Genomic DNA, 19,965 nt, shown 5'->3' on the forward strand with positions numbered 1-19,965 from the left:
TAAAATCAGAAGTCCATCACTGATTCTGGCAATCAATACGCAGGCATGCCAAATGAAAGATTCAGGAATATACTATACTGCTTTCCCGTAATGATTGTACCTAAAAGCTCCTTAAAAGCATGCAGTTGTCATGGCAAATTAAACAGGTTGACTCCCACGCATTCCACAATATTATTCATTCGCTGCAAATACATCTCAGAAGCAAAGCAGTTAAGCAGCACATGACAAAATGATGCAATCCCAAAGTCCCAACAGCAGATGCCTTCAACAAATTTCTAGCAAGTAATCAAGTGCAGGTGCCTTCACACAAATCAATGCAAATAGCAAGGTAAAATCATTACAAACACACAAAATTTTCCCAGTACAGCCCTTATAAAAACATAAGCAGTCCTGCATCCAAAAAAGCATTGTCATTTTGTTAAGAAGCTCAATTGACAAAAGGCTCTCTGCAGTAGGTGGCACTGTGCCTACTAAACTTCCAGGACACACACTTCTAGATTACAAAAAGAATATGTAACACATGATGTTGGCACACAGCCCAGAGGATATGCATCCAGACAACTGACAAAATAATAATAATAATAGCTCCAAAGGATTCCCATTTGCAAGGATACATGCTGAAAGGATGGGATGTTTCCTTGATTAATTGCAAACACATATCCTTAAGTTTATCGGCTGTATTTTTGAAAGAGTGTTCGTGCAATGTGATTGCAGCATCACAAAAGTCCTTCGTTTTCCACGCCACCTCATCTTGAATATAAGTAGGCCAAATACGGCCGTTCTGTATATCTAGCTCAAAATTAAGGCCATCCATGAACTAGACACATCAGAAAGTAAGATTTAGCATTGAATTGTTTTACTGTTATCATTTATGCCAATAGCTTAAATAAGAAAGAATATTTATTCTGACAATTTGCTGAAAAAAGATATTGTCAGGTTAAAGGCGAGTTCAGGATACAGTTAAGAAATGCCGGAAGATACTCCATACGATACTGCTTATTTCCTATTTTTGCTGAGAACACATCAAACCAGGAAAACAAAGGCTTTGGTCAGATCTTTATTACATATTCCAGAATCTGGCACATGGTAAATGAATATTTTAAACACCAAACTGCAAGAAAGGCCCTTTATCAGCTAAAACAAATTCTAAAGATCTAACATAAAGAACCCCTACTGCAGTTGTTAAGCTCAGGTTCTGTCGACTTTCTTTGCAAGCATCCAGGCCAGAGTGTTTTCCATATTTTTCCAGGAATGAGATTAAATGTGTTTAGAGTAGTCTCGACACATAGATTTATAAGATCTGGCCCAAATTTTCAACCATTTACTTCACTAGTACGAAGGACTCCAATAAGAACTCTCCAAACAAAAACCTTACCCTGACACAGGATATTTGATTTCCATAAAGGCAATATAGCATGCCATTTTGTCCCTCCCTACCTCCCTCCCTCCCTCCCTCCCCCCCCCCCCCCCTCTCTCTCTCTCTCTCTCTCATACAGACATGTGGCCCCTCATCATGAAGCCTTTGGTCGTAACACATGCTTAACACATTCCAACACACTCTCTTTGCATATACTTATTATGTAAACCTAACCCATACATCTCTTAACATACCAGCACTTGATCCTATAGCAGTTATTGGCTTGGGAGTGGTGCGGACAAAGCCACAACTTGTAGAGTCCAGTTTTGTTGAGACTCTGTAACTCTGTGATATGATCAGACCACTCCCTGTAAGGTGCAATACGTTGAACATTGGTATTTGTGAAATATGTGAGAAACTGAAAATTCCTGAAACATTTTCCACTTCATAAGATTTGGGAAAGAGGTTGCATTGCCGGCGTTCCCAAGTGCTGACACTAGCTTCAAATTTGTTTCCAATCCTTTCACCAGAATCAACTCTCTTAGGAGTGAGATTGGATGGAAGACCCCAGGAGCATAAAACATCATTGAGACTTAAATCATCTCGGTTCCTTTGAATTATTGAACTTGAGATATTTGTCGAATACACCTCTGGGTATGGGCCATAACAGAAAGCATGTATATCACCCGTCTTACATGCACATGCTAAAATGACATTACCTGTTCAGAACCAGGTGAGGAAATAGTTATGGCCACAAACAATTCTTGTACACATCATAAAGGTTCTCTTGCAAACTGAGAGCAGAAGTACAAGATTCTGAAAATCACGTTAAAAAATGCAACAATTGTAGAATTTCAGCTGTCTTGCCCTAGACTACTATGCCTTAGCACATACCTCCTACAAACACTTGAAACCTTTTTTAAACCTCCAAACCAGAATTTCCATTGAGCCTTTTTTAAAGCCAAAAGAGCTAGCATCAAAACCTACCTCATTTTCCTAGCATCTGGAAGACTTGCATACCTGCTGAAAATGTGTGTTGCAGAGGGGAGCACAGATTTGAGAAACTGTAGATCTGAAGGACCCTAGGTGGTTCACACAACATTCTATGTTCCCACTGAAACAAAAAACGATATGTAAGATATTCCTATCAAAAACACATGTTGCACATATTTTTCTGAGCCAAAAAAAAAAAAGCAGGATTTTTTTCCACAAATCCAAGGCCCCTCTTAAAAACAAGCAGATGTAAGACTCAAGAGCATATACTAAAAGAAAAAGTTCACAGCAGGAATGAATATGATTTATTTTTCCCCAGTTTCCCCCCTTCCCCAGTTTCCCCCCAAGCAAGGGACTGGTAAAAAGTACATGCAAACTAATTCAAGGTTGGATTGTTCCTATAGTATAATTTGGTTTATGGCCTACTCACAAAACTACTGTCATCAGGGGGTCAGCAGCCATATTTGCCTTGACAAGCCTTCAGAAAATCTATCCAAAGTTCAAATTTAACTAAGAGCAAGGGGCTTCAAAATTTGCACCTGATAAGGGAGAGATTGGCATATGCTTTGTTTCATCCATCCAGCTGGATTGCCAGATGAACAGAAAGATACTTGGTTTCACAATGTTGGTAGCAAAAAAGAAAAACAAAGTCTCATCACAGCCATCATTCACATGAAACAGGAAGGAGCAGTTCCTTTTCCCCAGAGTACAAGGACACTGCATAATAGTGATGGCAAAAAAAAGATGTTTTAACAAGATAACTTATGCTGACTGGCCCTTCTTCAGGATGAACCTGTAGAAGAGACAATGGGCCAGTTTTGACCAGATACAAACACAGGAGCAGCTTACGCGGCATACATCCCCTCAGTAGTTGCTAGATTTTTTTTCTTTTTTCCCGAAAAATAATATATTAAGTATTAATGCATAATGTGTGTTTTTTCATGCCAAATATTTAAAATGCAGACTCCAGTGTTAGAATAAACTCAATTAAGTGCATACACCTAACCACTCTGAACAAGGAGAATCCTGGCACCTGAAGCAGTGGAATCTTTGGTTGACGTGCATCAAAGAGCATCAAGCGCCTTGTTGATGCTGCAGCAAACTGATAAATATCATTGTAGCTAGGTCTAGCAAGGCTTGTAAAGTAGTCTGTTTGCCGTCCTTCATTGCAGTACATTAGTCCTCCAATATAATTAAGAGTAGCCAAAGAAGTCTTGAGAAAAGGACTTTGAAGCTGCATCCTACCATGCTTTTGCCTTGAATCTAGCAAATAAATTTCCCTGTGACCAGCAACAAGTATAACTTGAGGGTGCCACGAGAACTCACAACTCCACCATTGTCTTGCCAAATTATCATCAATAACCTTTCCCCTTTTCCTTTTCTTCTGTATAAAGCCAAGCTGATGGTGATTAAAGCTGGAAGACAATTCGTCAATGTAATGTTCCCTCCCCAGTACACTTGAGGTCCAAGTTTTTTGTTGCGAGTTCAAATCAAAAATTTGTATGTCTCCATTTTCCAGAATCGCAGCTGCTTCCCCTTGAAGATGTGGATTCCATGCAACCTATTTGTTGTGTGTAGACATCAAGCATCAGAAACAAAACAAAGTGCAGGGTGGCTATTATCATATGATACAAGCAGAACTGAGATCTGTGATTCTAGTGCCAGAAAAGCAACATTCACAAACACAAAGACTTACATGTGAAGTACAATCTTCAAATGTTGCATATCCTTTGGACTGGAACAAAATCTCGTCATCCTGTTTAACAAAAAGAAAGCATGAAATCCACCCACAAGCCTTTTGTTTAAATTTTCTGCAAGGCGAAATTTGATACTAAGACCAGAATACACATGGACATCCAGTAATGCAAGTCAATGTGGCTGCTCTCAAGTAGCATACCAAACCTCCCAATGAGCCTCAAGCTCTATAAAAACACAGGAAGCAAAGCTACTGACAATCAAGGGCCTATCTATGATGGATGCATCGATGTGAAAAGGGTACCATAGTTGGAACTAGATGTGTATGGTTGGCTGAACCAGACATCTGAAAACTGGGATTTCAGATGCATATGGAGAATGGGAAACATACTTGACATTTTGGGATTGAAAATGAACCATATGAAGATTTTGCAAAAGCAAGGCTATTTTTCCACTTCCCCTGCTTACTGCTGTCAGTTATTCTAAACAACAGAAAATACTAAATGTATAATGTATATTTCCTACTTCTTTCCCCTTACATTATTGGGGTCATCCATGATTCAGCCCCCAGGGCTTTACCATACTACATCATACCTCCATACCAGTCAGCATTTGCCATTATTGCTCTTGTTCATTCAGTTTATTTTTCATTTCAATTTTGTTTTTCTTTTTAGATCATCCCCCTACTGACCTCTGTGATTGCAGATCTTACTCTCTTTTGCAGACTTTGTTTTCAGCATAGGACTAACGTACAGATTTGTCTAGTCCCATCTAAGCTAGAGACATGCGATGTGAACCATTCCCTTCATGGTTTCATCTTCCTAGGAGTTTTGCTCTTCTACCAAGATGGAGGCTTCCCCTCCCGAGGCGGATCGTACAGCACCTCTCTTCATGCTATCATGGCGGTGGCCTCTACCTCGCTCTTTCAATCAGGATGCTTCTTCTCATCATGGTTTCATCTTCCTAGGAGGCAGATACAACATCTCTCTTGATGCTATCATGGCAATGACTTCTACCTCGCTCTTCTAGTCATGATGCCTCTTCTCATCATGGTTCTTAGCACCACGTAAAGACCGACATTTGGCTCCTCTTTCTTCTTTGGCGCCACCATTCCAAGTTGAGAGGGGGTTCCTACCCTTCTTGGGATTCTTCAGGTTTTGTTACTTGTCTTCGAGATCAGTCTCCCCCCCCCCACCTTTTCCCACATTGTACCTTCACCCTTTGCATTGCATGATTACATTATCTTTGTACTAGGGCGCTTGGGCAAGTAAACAATTTCCCCGCGAGGGAGCCTGTCCAAGTAGCATATGCTGCATGAGCAATTCACAACATGTGGTATACTCATTATGTAGAGCACCACTAGATGGATCCTAAGTTGTTTCCACCGGCAATTTCTACACCACACCACCATTACTTTGTCACAATTCCCTCCTCGTCGCCATCCTCGAGTGGATGGGTAGCTTGTTTGTTTTGTGATGAATTGGACCTACCCGACCCTTGTAAACACCCCGAACAACGTAGTATGCTTAACAATTATGATATTCGCTTGTTTTCGAGATTTAATATAAAAGAGAATGAACACTTAAAGCTGAAAATGAAAATTACTCACAAAATTACAGCCATGAAAATGTAAAAGTAATGGAGACAAGATTGAGGGTTTAGGGTTCATCACCTCTGTTTGGCCGTCAGTTTGAGGATGAAAAGCTAAGGAGAACTTTAAAGTGGTTCCCAAATTCTCAAATAAAGCACGCCAAAAGTTACTTGTGAATTTGGAGTCTCTATCTGAAATGATCTCAGAAGGCATACCATGTAATCTGAAGATACGTTGAATGAAAAGTCTTGCAGCTTGTGCGGATTTCAATGTTTTATGACATGGAATAAAATGTGATTGTTTGCTGAATCTATCAATTATATCATGACCTTGAGGTGTTCTTGGAATACCTGAGATGAAATCCATTGTGATAGATTCCCATGGATCTTTGGGCACTGGAAGAGGTTGCAACAATCCTGGAATCTTCTACCTATCATACTTGGATTTTTGGCATACCAGACAAGCCTCAATGAAGTTAGGTGTATCTCTTCGTAATGTTGGCCAATAAAAGTAGCGCTCAATTGCACTTAGAGTGGCTGCCCTCCCTCTATGCCCTGCATAAGGGGGTTCATGACTTTCTTTAAGCACCTTTTGTCGAAAAGAAGAGTGACACAAGCGATTGTTCACGAGAAGGTAACCATCTTTGATGGAATAATCTAGATGAGAACCTCCTTGCTGTAAATTTGACCAAATTGCTGCAAAATCAGTATCTTCATCATAAGTATTCTTCATCGTTTGAAAATCTTCATGATGAGCCACTGTAATAGTTGCAATGCGAGGCACTCTAGAAAGTGCATCAGCAATTACATTTTGTTTCCCTGGAGTATACATAATTTGAAAATGAAACATAGACAAGAAATTTTCCCATCTTGCATGTTTCTCCTGCAAATACTTTTGAGTCTTGAAATACTTCAAGCTTTGATGACCAGTTTTAATAAGGAATTCATTGCCTAAAAGATAATGTTTCCATATCTTTAAAGCATAAACCACTGCTAAGAGCTCCTTTTCATAAATGTCATACATTTTCTCCACATCATTTAGACGGCGGCTTTCAAAGGCTACGGCATGGCCTTCTTGATTTGGCACTGCATCAATACAATCACCGCAAGCATCTGCTTCCACCACAAATGGTTTTACCAGATCTGGAATGATAAGAACAGGTCTAGAAGTAAGAGTTGTTTTCAACCTTGTGAAGGCTGCCTTCTCTTTTTCCTTCCATTGGAAAGAGATCTTCTTTGTAAGGTCATGAAGTGGAGAAGCCATATGTGCAAAATGCTTGATGAAGCGGCGGTAATAAGAGCATAAGCCAAGAAACGATCGCACCTCATGTACATCATGAAGATGAGGCCATTATTGGATTATCCTGATCTTTTCAGGATCCATTTGAATCCCTTCGAAAGAGTTGATTTGAATCCATTATTGGGTAATTTATTGCCAAAGAGTTGATTTGAATCCATTATTGGGTAATTTATTTTATTCATGAAAAACTCACTCTTTTTACCATTTACCAAGAGTTGATTTTGTTGAAGTAATTGTAAAACAATTTCCAAGTGTTGATGATGCTCCTCTTCATTCTTGCCAAAGACAAGAATATCATCAAAGAAAGTACCAACATATTGTCGATGCTCTCTAAAGATGCGCTCCATCATTCGATTAAAGGTGGCTGGTGCATTGGTTAATCCGAAAGGAACCACCAAAAATTCATAAAGACCGTATGAAGTGCAGAAAGCAGTTTTGTGTACATCTTGTGGTATTATCCTAATTTGATGATAACCACTCTTTAGATCAATGCGCCTGAAAACCTTTGAGCCTCCTAGACGATCCAAAATGTCGTCAATTCTGGAAATAGGAAACCGATTCTTCACAGTGATTTTGTTGAGGGCTCGATAATCAATGCACATCCTGAATGTGCCATCTTTCTTTTGAACAAGAAGAACCGGTGAACAAAATGGTGAGCTACTTGGCCTAATTAGCCCACGGTTGAGTAAGTCTTTGACTTGCTTTTTGGTTTCTTCTTGTTGAGGACGTCTCACACGGTATGGTGCTCTATTAGGAGGAGAACTGCCCGGGATAATATCAATATGATGGTCTTCTGGCCTTTCTGGGGGAAGCTGATAAGGAAGATCTTCCGAAAAACAATCTTTATACTTTTCCAAGAGCTGAAGTCGCTCTTGGTTTTCAGCATTCATATTATCTTTTACATCAGTGACATAAAGCAAACAACATTGAACACAATCCTTAATTGCTCTATAGACTTGCATATGGCATACCATAGGTATGGTGTCTCCAGAAACTCCAGCTTGGATCTCATACTTCTTGCCTTTGTTGGTGAGTTCTACCTTCTTTTTCTAAGAGAAGATGGTTGAATCTACTCTATGATTTCAGGGCATGCCAAGAATCACATCGCAACCATCAAGGTCTCCGATACAAACGGTATCTTCGTCACTGTAGCCTTGAATTTGAAACTTGAGCTTGCCAATGTAGGGTGTCACAGTCTTCACTATGTCACCTTCATCAACATTTAAAGCTTGGCGAACTTCTGCCGAAGTGTCCATCTCTTCATTCTTTAATCCAAGCTCTTTAACTAATTGCAAGGAAATGATATTTTCATTCGCCCCAAGATCTATCAAGAATAGTGCTTGTTTACCTTGCAACTGTCCCCAAGCTTTTAATAATTTGCGCGTCTCTGGAGAGTGAGTTGTGTTTGCAACTATATCACTGATAGCATTGATTTTCACTGGCGACTTAGGCTTGTTGTCAAAAACCTTGCTTTGTCCCTTGTTTGGGCATTGCTTCGCTATGTGGCCTGTTTGTCCACATTTAAAGCACTTCCCTTCTTTCATGAAGCGTTGCTTTTCTTCTTCAGAAAGTTGCTTTGCTTGTGGGTATAGATTGGAGCGAAATTGAGGAGCATTAGGAGGTGCATAGGGCTTCATCTTCTTTTGATTTGATGGTTGCTTTTGCCGTTGTTTTTGTCCTTCATTTGAGGCTGAATACTCCTCATCATCAGCTACTCTCTTCTTATCATTCTTTTGGAATGATTTGTTGCCATTGTGCTCCATTTCCCATGTCTCAGCATGGTCAATGAGTTCCCCGATACTAGAACAATGATAATGATTAAGAGCAGTACGAAGTTTAAAATGCAAACCTCCTTGAAACTTCCTAAGCTTTTCCGAGTTGCTGATCTTCTTGAAATGTTGGACCTTCAAAAGTAGCTCCCAAAATCTCTTGGTATAGTCACCAAGTGACTCATTTTTCCTTTGCCAAAGCCGATCCCATTCCATTTTTACATCTCTTTTGAAATGAACAGGAAGAAATTGGCTTTGTATCATGCGAACAAAGGACCGCCATGATTTTGGGGCAGCATGATCATATTCCAACCCCGTCCACCAAGTATGGGCTAAGTCAGTTAAATGTAAAGCTACAAACTTAATCTTTTCTTTTTCTTTATACTTGTCACGACCATACAAAATTTGAAATTGACGAATAAACTTCAGAAGAAGATCAGGATTTCGGAAACCATCATACATACTGAACTTGATCTTCTTTTCAAGTTGAGATAGTGACTTAGTCTTCTTCTTCTTCTTATGCCTTCGTCCATGCCCGGATCTTGAGGTTGAAGATGATGAAGTGCTTGATGGGGATGAAGATGGAGACAAGGGTGAAGAATGTCGACGCCTTTGACGATGATGAGGTCTTCCACGAGAAGGGTGTGACTCTTCGTCACTAGAAGAGGGTCCATCAGAGTAGGCGCCAGATGACTTTGAAGAAGAGGATGAGCTTCGACGCGATCTCTTTCTTTGTCTTGAAGTAGAATGGAACTGCCTCTTAGAAGTAGTTGGACTTCTTGATCGGCTCCTTTCATTGGTATGGCTTTGTCTCCTTGAAGCAGATGGGCTTCTTTCCTTGAACTCTTTGGGATTCTCAACTTTTTCTAGTTTGAGAAGTTGGTCACGAATTTGCTGATTCTTCTCTCTAAGACTTTGAATGGCTTGAAGAATAGCGCTTGACTGATCCATTGAGACTCTTAAGAAAAAAAATATGCTCAAGCACTCAATGCAAGGGCTGAAAACAAACAAACTTATAATTTTAAACACTACCAGTGTTGGGGTGAGGACCGAGCCAAAGCTCTGATACCACTGTAAACGCCCCGAACAACGTAGTATACTTAACAATTATGATATTCGCTTGTTTTCGAGATTTAATATAAAAGAGAATGAACACTTAAAGCTGAAAATGAAAATTACTCACAAAATTACAGCCATGAAAATGTAAAAGTAATGGAGACAAGATTGAGGGTTGAAGATGGGTAATCCCCCCTGAAGAAATGTATTTCTACTCAACCCAAGTCCCTTAGGAAAGAGCTCAGTTACAATCAACCTGAGAGTGAGGAGAAGTAATTCCCACTCTCACAAGATCATGCAAAGATGTACAAACACATGCATTATCTATTATGCAATGATAAGAACTGATTCCTTTACAGTATGAGAGAAGAAAGAGTGGAAATCAGCCTTTCTCCATCGTTGAACAGTAGTACATGGATAGGGCTTGCTTCTTGTTCCTAAAATGGAAGAAAGAGCTTGAGAAGGAGGTGTTGTAATGAATTTACAGGCTTGCTGTCTTGTAAAACAGTAGTGATAGAAGAGGAAATATGGAGGAATTTGATCATGGAGAAGTGGGGGATGATGATGGGGATGGATGGGGCCAGTTTCTGGCTATCTGTGGATGCTGTACATGAGTTTACAACAAAGAAAAATGATGCTGAATGAAGAAAAACGAGCTCTTATTTATAGGAGAGAAAAGAGCTAGTACAAAAGGGGAAAGTGGAGTACCACAAGACAAGTGTCCAGCCAAAATGTCATGGGATGTGACAAGTGGTGGGACACTTGGAAACTTGTGTGACAAGTGTCTTGACACTTGTCTCTTCTCTATGGCCTTCCTTTTTAGGCTGAATACTATCAAGAATAGAAACAATCAAATTTAGTAAGCACAGTCAGAGTACAGAACTTACTATTTTTAGAATGACATCCCTATTTAGGCTAATTTGAGGCTCCTAAAATTTAGGGATCTCCTAAAATTTAGGGACCCCCTCAATATGGGTATCATATGAACGTTTTTCCGTGTACATCACAAAAACGGTATCAGAATCTTCATGTGACTTTCCTATGCAAAGAAATATACATTTCAAGCTTTCAGCCCACATGCACATTATACAAGCATTTCATGATCATGTCATCTTGTTGATTGTAACTGTCTGTTCTGGTGGATCTAGCCTACACTTCAAGGCATCAATCTTTTCTGTGTGCGAACTAACCTTGATATGCGTGAGTTCTGGTCACAGGCGCCCAATCGGGCCATATAGGTAGAAGTGTAAACTATCTTTTCTCTAACCCACCGCCTAGATCCACCATAACCTGTGACCACTCATCAGTGGCCAGCTCTAATGCACTTTTCTTTATATCTAATTAGTACAAAGAAAATAAATTTAATAAATCATTATATAGACAAATTAATGAAAAAGGATACAAATTTTGTTTCTATAGAGTTGTGACAACCCTTCTCATTCATCCGTCTCCTACTCAATTGATCACAAACGATCTCTCACTTTTTAAAAAATTAAAAAAAAGTTGATTGTAGTTCCATCCGCCTTTGCAGGGCTTGGTATGCCATTGGGCAGCTGACGAGCACTCTTTGTCCAATTCCCTATCCTCTCTAGGGTGACTACTTGGACTCCCTTGGTAAGATAACCATCACCTCTCTAGTCTTGGTAGGCCAAAGGGCAGCCATCATGTACCCTTTGTCTGAAGCCCAAGCTGCTTTGGGATGGGACACCTTAGGCAAAGTGGGTTTGGTATGCCATTGGGCAGCTAACAAGCACTCTTTGTCCAATTCCCTATCCTCTCTAGGGTGACTACTTGGACTCCCTTGGTAAGATAACCATCACCTCTGTAGTCTTGGTAGGCCAATGGGCAACCATCATGTAACCTTTGTCTGAAGCCCAAGCCGCTTTGGGGTGGGACGCCTTAGGCAAAGTGGGTTGGCCTTCTCTTCTCACCCTATTTTGGGCCTAGGAGGGGATATTGAGCTAAGAAATGCATTCAATGTTGATTAGACACTTAAACAGCTCCAAAACAAACGTAATTTAATGAAAACCCTAAAACGAAGAGCATTTCAAGAGAGTTCAGTGAAACCCTAATTTGGGAGGATCCATCCTCATTTATAAATAGACAAGCTATGCCTCCATTCAGCCCTCTCTCTTCCGTGCACATTTCTCACCCTTGTGTGCAAATCTCAGCCACCAATCTCCCACCACGTGGCAGTCCATCCTTCACGATTGCTACCATCACCTCATTTTACTGCAACGTTCTATTGCTGCATTTTACTGCCGCGTTTTCTTTATTGTGGCATTCTACTACTGCATTTTGCTGCTCCATCCACATCATCAGCCATTCTCTACAATTGCCTCGGCTTCCTCACACCCTGGTGATCAGCATTTGATGTTTCTCACTCTATCACTCCGACTAGTGGTCACAGCACTTGGGATCTGTCTCCACTGGTGGACATCACTCTCCGACACGTTGCTCTTCCCTTGGGCACGTTGTATACTTTACATTTATTTACAGCATTCATTCATTTCAGAGTTGTGTTTGAGTTTTGAGTTTTGAGTTTGTGTTTAGGGTTTGAGTTTTGCTTTCTATGTGTGTGTTTGTCTCATTGTGCTTCTATCGTGGTCGTACACTCCGTGTTTCCTCAGTGCAAACCTTAGCAATGCCTCCACACTCTTCTTCACAACACGAAGCCCAAGCACATCACAAATATATCTAAGAGCACAAGTATCAAATGAAGTTTCAATAGCCATAAGCAAGCATAAAAGCTCAAAGCAATTGACCAAAGCCCAAGTACATCAAATGTAGCTCAAATTCAAGTGCCAAAGCATGTTACAACTATATCCGAGCTCATACATCAATGCTAGACATCACCATAGACATGTAGCATACTCAAAATACCATGTAGGCACAATAGGCATTGAGAGCATGAAGCTCACTATTATATGCTTGTTGTCCAAATTGTTATCAGAACAATAAACCTTTGCAAGTTATGACATTGAGAGCATGAAGCTTACTATTATATGCTTGTTGTCCAAATTGTTATAACAGCAATAAACCTTTGCAAGCTGGGCTAATCAAGCTCCAAACTATCCAAATAGCATCCCAAAAGCACAACCATACATTTGGGCATCAAAATAGCCTCCCCAAAGCATGAAATATACATTATGGAATTTATTGTTTGCTATCCAAACCAAAACTAAGAGAAAGACTCTGGGGTAAAGGGGCCAGTAAAGTAGCGCCCTCCAAAAAGAAAACACACCCCACCCCAATTGAGTGACAATTTTACAAGAAAGATGTGGCTTTTTTAGCCACTTAACAATATAATATAATTTTTTTTAAATTACAAATGAGCTTAACTTAAGTCAACAATTGAGCCATGTAAACTTTTTTATATTTTAGATTTTGTAAAACCCTAAAGCAATGCATCTGCGAGTGTCACTCTATTGGCCCCTCACTATCCTTCTTTTATGAACCTTTCATTTGTAACTAAGCCTACTTCATAAAAATATCAAAATATCCTAATATTTTTTCTTTGATTTCTATATAATATAAATAGTTTGACCATTAAAAAACATTTATGCAACTCTCTTGGAAAAATATATATATAATAGAGGATTGTTAGATGAAAATCTATTGGCCCCTTTACCTTAATTGTAGGAAGCATAGTTTTTTCATACATTTTTCATACTCATATTCATACGGGTATGAATATGTAAAAAACGTATCTTTTAGTGGTATTGTTTAAACCATATGTGACTTGAAAATTTAACATACTTTTCTACTACTATATATTTAAGTAACCACACACATTATAATGCGAAAACTTGACAAAATTTGAACCATACGTCACTTGAAAATTTAACATAATTTTCTACTAGTATACACTGAATTAACCACATTTTTCCATGACATACACATTTTAAAACACACATTACAATGTGAAGACTTGACATAACGGAGCCACATTGTGTAAGCTTGTAGACTCACTATAGATATTAGATCCAAAGAACAAAGAAAAAATTAACCTAAAACAGTCCAAAGCAGTATGTTGATCTAGAGAAGTGGGCTGAACTACTCGACAAAGTCTTAAGCACACAAAAAGAGTTGCTTGATAACAAGTCGATTTTGCCAAATAACAAGTCGCTTGGGCGCTACAGAGTTAAATTGCAGCAATTTTGGGAATGCTATGATATAATCATTAAATTTTGGGCACTTAGGACTGTTTGTTTAAGAAATTTGATAGGACAAGTATATTATGAATACATACTTTCATACATTTGCAAAGTATGTTATTCAAAACATACTTGGCCGATGGAACAAGTATCTTATGGATAACATACATTTTAATTTTTTCAGACGTTTGCAAATGTCTCTTCGCTCAAACATATGAGTATGAAAAGACTATGGCAAGGAGAGAGAAAAACATACCTTTGATAGAAGAGAGAAATTTGGCCAATTGTGGAGAGAGAAAGTGTGTAAAATCCTCATAATAGCTGCATATATATATATATATATATATATATATATATATATATATATATAAAGAGAGAGAGAGAGAGAGAGGGAGATGCTTCATTGCATGGTATAGGTGGTTGTCAGCTATGTGTATCAGCTACTCAAGAATTGCAAGCAAGATGTCAATTTTGCCTAGGGGTTCACAAATGGAAATGGTAGTCAAATGGTCTTTTGATAGACGAATTGCCCATCATTCTAGGTACTTGTGTGGCATTTTCCTCAATTTGCTTGCACAGTTGGGTGGCAATCTTGTTTTTTCTTGATTGCTTGGCATGGTAATTTGGGTCTTAATGTGGAGCGCAGGGGAGAGTGGTAGACTCTTCTAGTGGACTTACCTGTGCTTGGAGACAGACCAATGCGACACGTAAAGTGTCTACCCTCTTCTTTAACGTTTTTATTATTATTTATGGTTGTCTGGCCGCCAAACGTTATCTTCTACTCATTTAATGTCAAAGTCTTTATAAGCAAGGTCTTAAAGCTCCCCCCCCCCCCTCCCTCAGCAAAAAAAAAGGATCTAGTTTTGCATTAAATGTGGACTATTTCTACTTTCTCTACTCTCCTCTCTTACGCTTCATGATCTCCAAACTACCATATCTTTCTAAAATTTCATTTCTTCTCTCTATTTCTTTCTCTTATTGATAACATGTTTCCTCACAAAGTATGTTTTTGTGATGCACCCGTGCCCATTGAACCTCAATATATAGAGGATGCCTATCTAGCTTCTCTCAAGCCCCACAAACACATGCATGAGCAGCATCCCAAAACTTTTTTTCCTTCAAATTTGATCGATATTCATCCCTCATTGTGATACTTCAATTTCAAATAAAAGAAACACAATAGCAGTTAGCCAAGTTGTGCACTCCTAATTTTACATTTGTGCTTGCAAACATGAGGGCGTTGCTTATTCAATTTCAACCCAATTCCTTTAAAGGGGAGAAAAAGGAATGTACTAAGATGAATATCGATTCCATGGTTAAACAAATGGATAGCGTGTTTTGGTTTGTACTAGTTCAATAATGCTCACCGTATCGAGCGTGTGCAAATCATGTTACAGGGGAAGACATATGCGTGGTGGGCCGGTCTATTAGGCTTCAAGTTGGTGACACGGATTGATTTTCAATCATTTTTTCAAGAACGTTTTTTGATCGATGATCGGATTGAGAATTTTTGAAAGTTATTTGAGCTTACTATGGGAAAGAAGAGCTTGGATGTGTACTCACATGAATTTAAATATCTATTGCATAAAACAAAAGCCTTGGATAATCCTCCAGCACCACTTTACATGCGATATCCTTTTGGATTGTAGTAGGACTATCAAAACGAGCTGCTTGGCAATCCCCTTCATTCGCTTGAGAACCTCTATATGTATTCAGAAATTTTGATAACACTTTGGCTGCAAGTAAGGACAAACAATCAATGAGCGGTTTCCATCAAGCTACCTCAATCTTTAAGTCTAAGAAGTTAGCTATCTCGATAAAAGCTTGTCAAAGTATGTGCCTAACCCTAGTCACGTGCTTGATGATCAACAAGTTGTAATGCCTAGCCAAGGAGTCCTTGAGCTACCGCGGCCTGACAGGATCTTAGATGTTAGGGAGAGGCATTTGAGATCCAGGACCTTGAGAGAATACCTCATCCAGTGGAAAGATTACCCCGAAGAGGATGCCACTTGGATGGATGAAAGTACTCTCAACCAACAATACCCCCAGGTTTTCTCGAGATGAGGACATCTCGATTCCTCTAAGGGGGAGAGAATGTAATATTTCCGCTATGAAATATTCAAGATCCTAAATCTCATGCAAAAGCGGTTCAAAGTAATCTCCCGCAATCAAGACACATTGTAAAAGAACGCCAGACCCCCTCCTGTGCAATTTGTAACCATGAACATGCGGTAGGACTAAGCTAGGAAGTTAGGGCAAAGAGAAAAAGAACCTAGACTATGACCGGCTATGTAAAAAATGGAATGATGTCCATGGGATTTTAGGGCATTTATATAAAGTTCAAAAAGTGAATGCGAGCTCATTCTTTGGTGTGTGGCAAAGTGGACTCTTCTTTTCATCTTCTTCTCTTCTCTTCTCTTGCTTGCTTGCTTGTGAGTGCTTGAGTCAGAAAATGTGAATGAGTGAGGGAGTAAAGATTGTTTTGTCAATGTTAACAATAGCAATACTAGTTTCATTAATAAAATTGTTTTTGGCCTACATGACCTTCTCAAGGTCGTTGGATGTATAACTGGCTAGGGAGGTTACAATTTTATTTGATAATGGTTTTACTTATAATTTAATTCTATCTCGCTTGGTATAGAGATTGTGACTCTATACGAGACTTGTTGACCAAATGTATCGTATTCGATATGTGAAGAACTCTACAATGGATCATTGGGATCAAGTGCTACCGGACTTGGATATTTTGGTGTAACAATACTATTGGATTATGAATTTCTAAGTTATGAGCATCGACTATGTCGATGTTATTCTTGGCATGCCATGGTCTTTTATAAATATTCCTTGTATATTGATTGTAAAAATCATGTATTTTCTTTTGAGCTTAATGGATATTTAAAAATCATGTATTTTCTTTTGAGCTTGATAGACGTTTTCATGTGATCGAGGGTTATTTATCCTTCGAGATCAAAGAAAACAATGTATATATGATTTTATATATAAAGTTTACTCAATGTTTTTGTATTTAAGTGTTAAACTTATATTTCTTTTTGTGAAAATTTTAAATTGTTTAATTCTCAATGAAATTCGATTCTTTCAACAATAACATTAATGTGAATTCAAATATAGTTTAACAATAATCTTCCTTCCTTGTTTTTGCTTGTGACACTTCTTGAGTCATGGGACACTTTCTATATTGCCATGTGTCCTAATATGCCTAAGGATGGTTTAAAACTCCAAGAAGATAAACAAAAAGAATGTGGATGTAGCATGTACTTCTCGTACATGGATTATTAGAGGCAATCATGATGATAAGAGAAGTAATAACCGCCGTGGTAGAGACTCACACAGGTCTCAATCTCACAGGTAATCTCACAGTTAGTCTTAATCTTGTCTTTTGCTCAAGGTGCTAAGGCTAGTAGCCTTGATTCCTTACTTGTATCTAGATCTGTTAACCATGTTTTAGCTATGGCTCATATACCACATGTGTCTTTATGGCATTGTCGCCTTCAATACATGTCCTTAAAAGGAATGAAAATGCTTTCTTGTTTGCAATGTCTTCCGTCCCTTCACAACAAGTGTTTTGATTCATGTGATCATTGTTTTTATGACAAGCAAACACACAATTCTCATAAGAAGACTGGTATTACACGCATGGTTGAGCCTCTAGCTCTTGTTCATTCTAATGCATGTGGTCCTATGCCTTGTTATTCACTAGGCGGCACGAAGTACTTTCTGAATTTCATTGATGATTATTCACATAAGATCTGGGCATATCCCATAAAGCAGAAATTAGATGTACTATCTATCTTTCAGTATTGGCTTGCTCTTGTTGAGAATCAATTTGAATATAGACTGAAACACCTAAAGATCAGTGGAAATGAATACGTCTCTAAAGCATTTGAGCACTTTTGCAATGAGTGAGGTATTAAGCGTCAATGGCCCACCCCTTCCACCCCACCCCAGAATGATATTGTAAAGCACATGAATAGAATTATTCAAGAGAGAGTCCATAGTATGCTTAGCCAGTCAAGCTTACTACAATATTCTTAGACTGAGACGATTACTACTACTATACACTTGATAAACAAATCCCTATGCACTACTATTGGTTGTCTAGTTGCACAAGAGATATGGTCTAAAAAACCTCCATGGTATGCTCATTTGCATGTCTTTGGATATAAGGCTTTTTGACATGTTCCCAAGGAAAAACGCAATTAACTAGATTCTAAATCAGTAAAAAGCATATTTCTTGGCTATAGGGATACAAGTGAGATGGGCTATCACCCATGGAACCCACAGGCTAGGAAGATCATCCATAGTTTTCCATGAGGAGAAAATGCATAAGCAACTTGAGAAGGTAGACAAGGTATGCAGATTGATATTTCGGAAGAATCCTCCTGTTATTGTATAGCTAGCTAGACATCCTGTAGCTGATACTCCAATGTCCATGATCATGATGTTGGACAAGATATACAAGTCCCACAAGCTATTTTGCAACAGTTTACTAGAAATAGATGTCAATTTTACCAATTTGCACCATCCATGGACTCTGTTATGGTGATAAATATTGGTAAACCTCTAACCTATGATAAGGCCATATGCAAAGGTGATAGCCACTCTTGGGAGGGCAATGCAATCATAGTATAACTCATTGCAAAAAATTCATGTGGAATTTGGTTCCTTTGCTATTGAGAAGCGTCCTTTGCTATGCAAGTGGGTGTACAAGTTAGAGAGTACTCTTTGACACCTGAAGCCGACATATACAACCAATTGAATATAAGGGGTTTTAAATAGAAGTACGGTGTTGACTTTGATGAGGTGACAAGCCTCACATATTCTGGGCATACACATCACACATGATCGCTCTAAAGGACTCCTTTACTTGTCACAAAAGAACTACATACAAAAGGTTCTTTAGCACTTCTGTATGTATGATGTTAAGCCTATTGATTGTCCTTTACCTTCCCATGTAAAGGTCAATCACGTAGAGGGCTAAGATGCCCAAGATCCCTTATGCATTTGCACTGGCAATTTGATGTATGCCATGATAGCCACTCGTTCAGACATAGTATTTGCAATGCGAGTTGAGGCAAGCTATATGGCTACACCTGGCCGATAGCATTAGAACCCCGTAAAGGGTACTATAAGATACCTTAAAAGCACTGCAAATTTGAGCATTTGCTATGGTGTCAAGATACTACAGTCGTACGTTACACTCACTCTGATTATGCACAACATGCACATAGCAAAAAGCCCATCTCTAATATATCTTCACTTTTGATAGAGCTATTGTTGTTTCTTGGATATCCAAGGTGCAAAAATACATAGTTTTATCTACTACTAAGGCAAAGTATGTAGCAACCACTAAGACTTACAAGGAGGCCCTATAGTTGGGCCGCCTAGTCACAGAACCTCGTATTACTATTACTCCTACATTGCATCCGGATTCCATGAGTGCTATTTAATTTGCCAAGAATCTAGTTTTCCATGCAAAGACAAAGCTCATTGAGGTGCACTATTACTTTATCAAGGAGATGGTAGAGGACAAGTCTATTAAGCTTGTCAAGATCTCGACTAACGAGAATCTCAGAGATCTACTCTGTAAAAGTTTCTCAACGGAACGTTTTGCCTTTCGTAGAAAAATAATGGACATAAAATGAGATGACATCTATTCCTCATCTTGTTATACTTTATGTAGATTTGTACTTTGTCACTTTTTCTTGTCCTCTCCTCACTAGAGATAAATTCGCCTTTAAGTGGAAGGTTGTTGGGGATAAATGTATCTATGTCTACACCACTCTATATTTACTTCACATATTGTGACCGCACACTTATACGCTGCAAGTGGTGGATGCCCATCGATGTCACTTTATTCTTCATTCTTTTAGTGACTATTGAATAAGGAAAGGCCAATCACACATTGTGACTATTGAAGTTTTCGTATACCATGGTTTCCAAAAACGGTGTTTCTAGTACCCAAAAACGGGACTGCTGTTTTTGGCTGTTTCCATTTCTGGAAAACAGCATTTCTGCCAGACAAGGGAC

At 38.9% G+C, this 19,965-nt stretch overlaps 1 protein-coding gene across 9 annotated transcripts in view; it reads right to left on the minus strand.

The window, feature by feature from the left end:
- LOC148011598 (TATA box-binding protein associated factor RNA polymerase I subunit C) overlaps positions 1-19,965 on the minus strand; it is a 70,988-nt gene that overhangs the window by 1,244 nt on the left and 49,779 nt on the right. For 8 of the 9 annotated variants that reach the window (XM_087670972.1, XM_087670969.1, XM_087670971.1 and 5 more), the window contains 6 exons: positions 4,047-4,106; positions 3,384-3,911; positions 2,378-2,471; positions 1,612-2,076; positions 959-1,012; positions 615-789 (listed from right to left, as the gene is read on the minus strand). In XM_087670972.1, the coding sequence (XP_087527098.1) occupies positions 615-789; positions 959-1,012; positions 1,612-2,076; positions 2,378-2,471; positions 3,384-3,911; positions 4,047-4,106 (1,376 nt within the window). The remainder of the gene's footprint in view (positions 1-614; positions 790-958; positions 1,013-1,611; positions 2,077-2,377; positions 2,472-3,383; positions 3,912-4,046; positions 4,107-19,965) is intronic. The other variant, XM_087670975.1, reaches the window with a different exon arrangement.

This window comes from Lygodium microphyllum, chromosome 28 (assembly GCF_053477565.2).
Source record: "Lygodium microphyllum isolate KBCC chromosome 28, Lygodium_microphyllum_v1.1.10, whole genome shotgun sequence".
In the NCBI taxonomy this organism is placed as follows: Eukaryota; Viridiplantae; Streptophyta; class Polypodiopsida; order Schizaeales; family Lygodiaceae; genus Lygodium; species Lygodium microphyllum.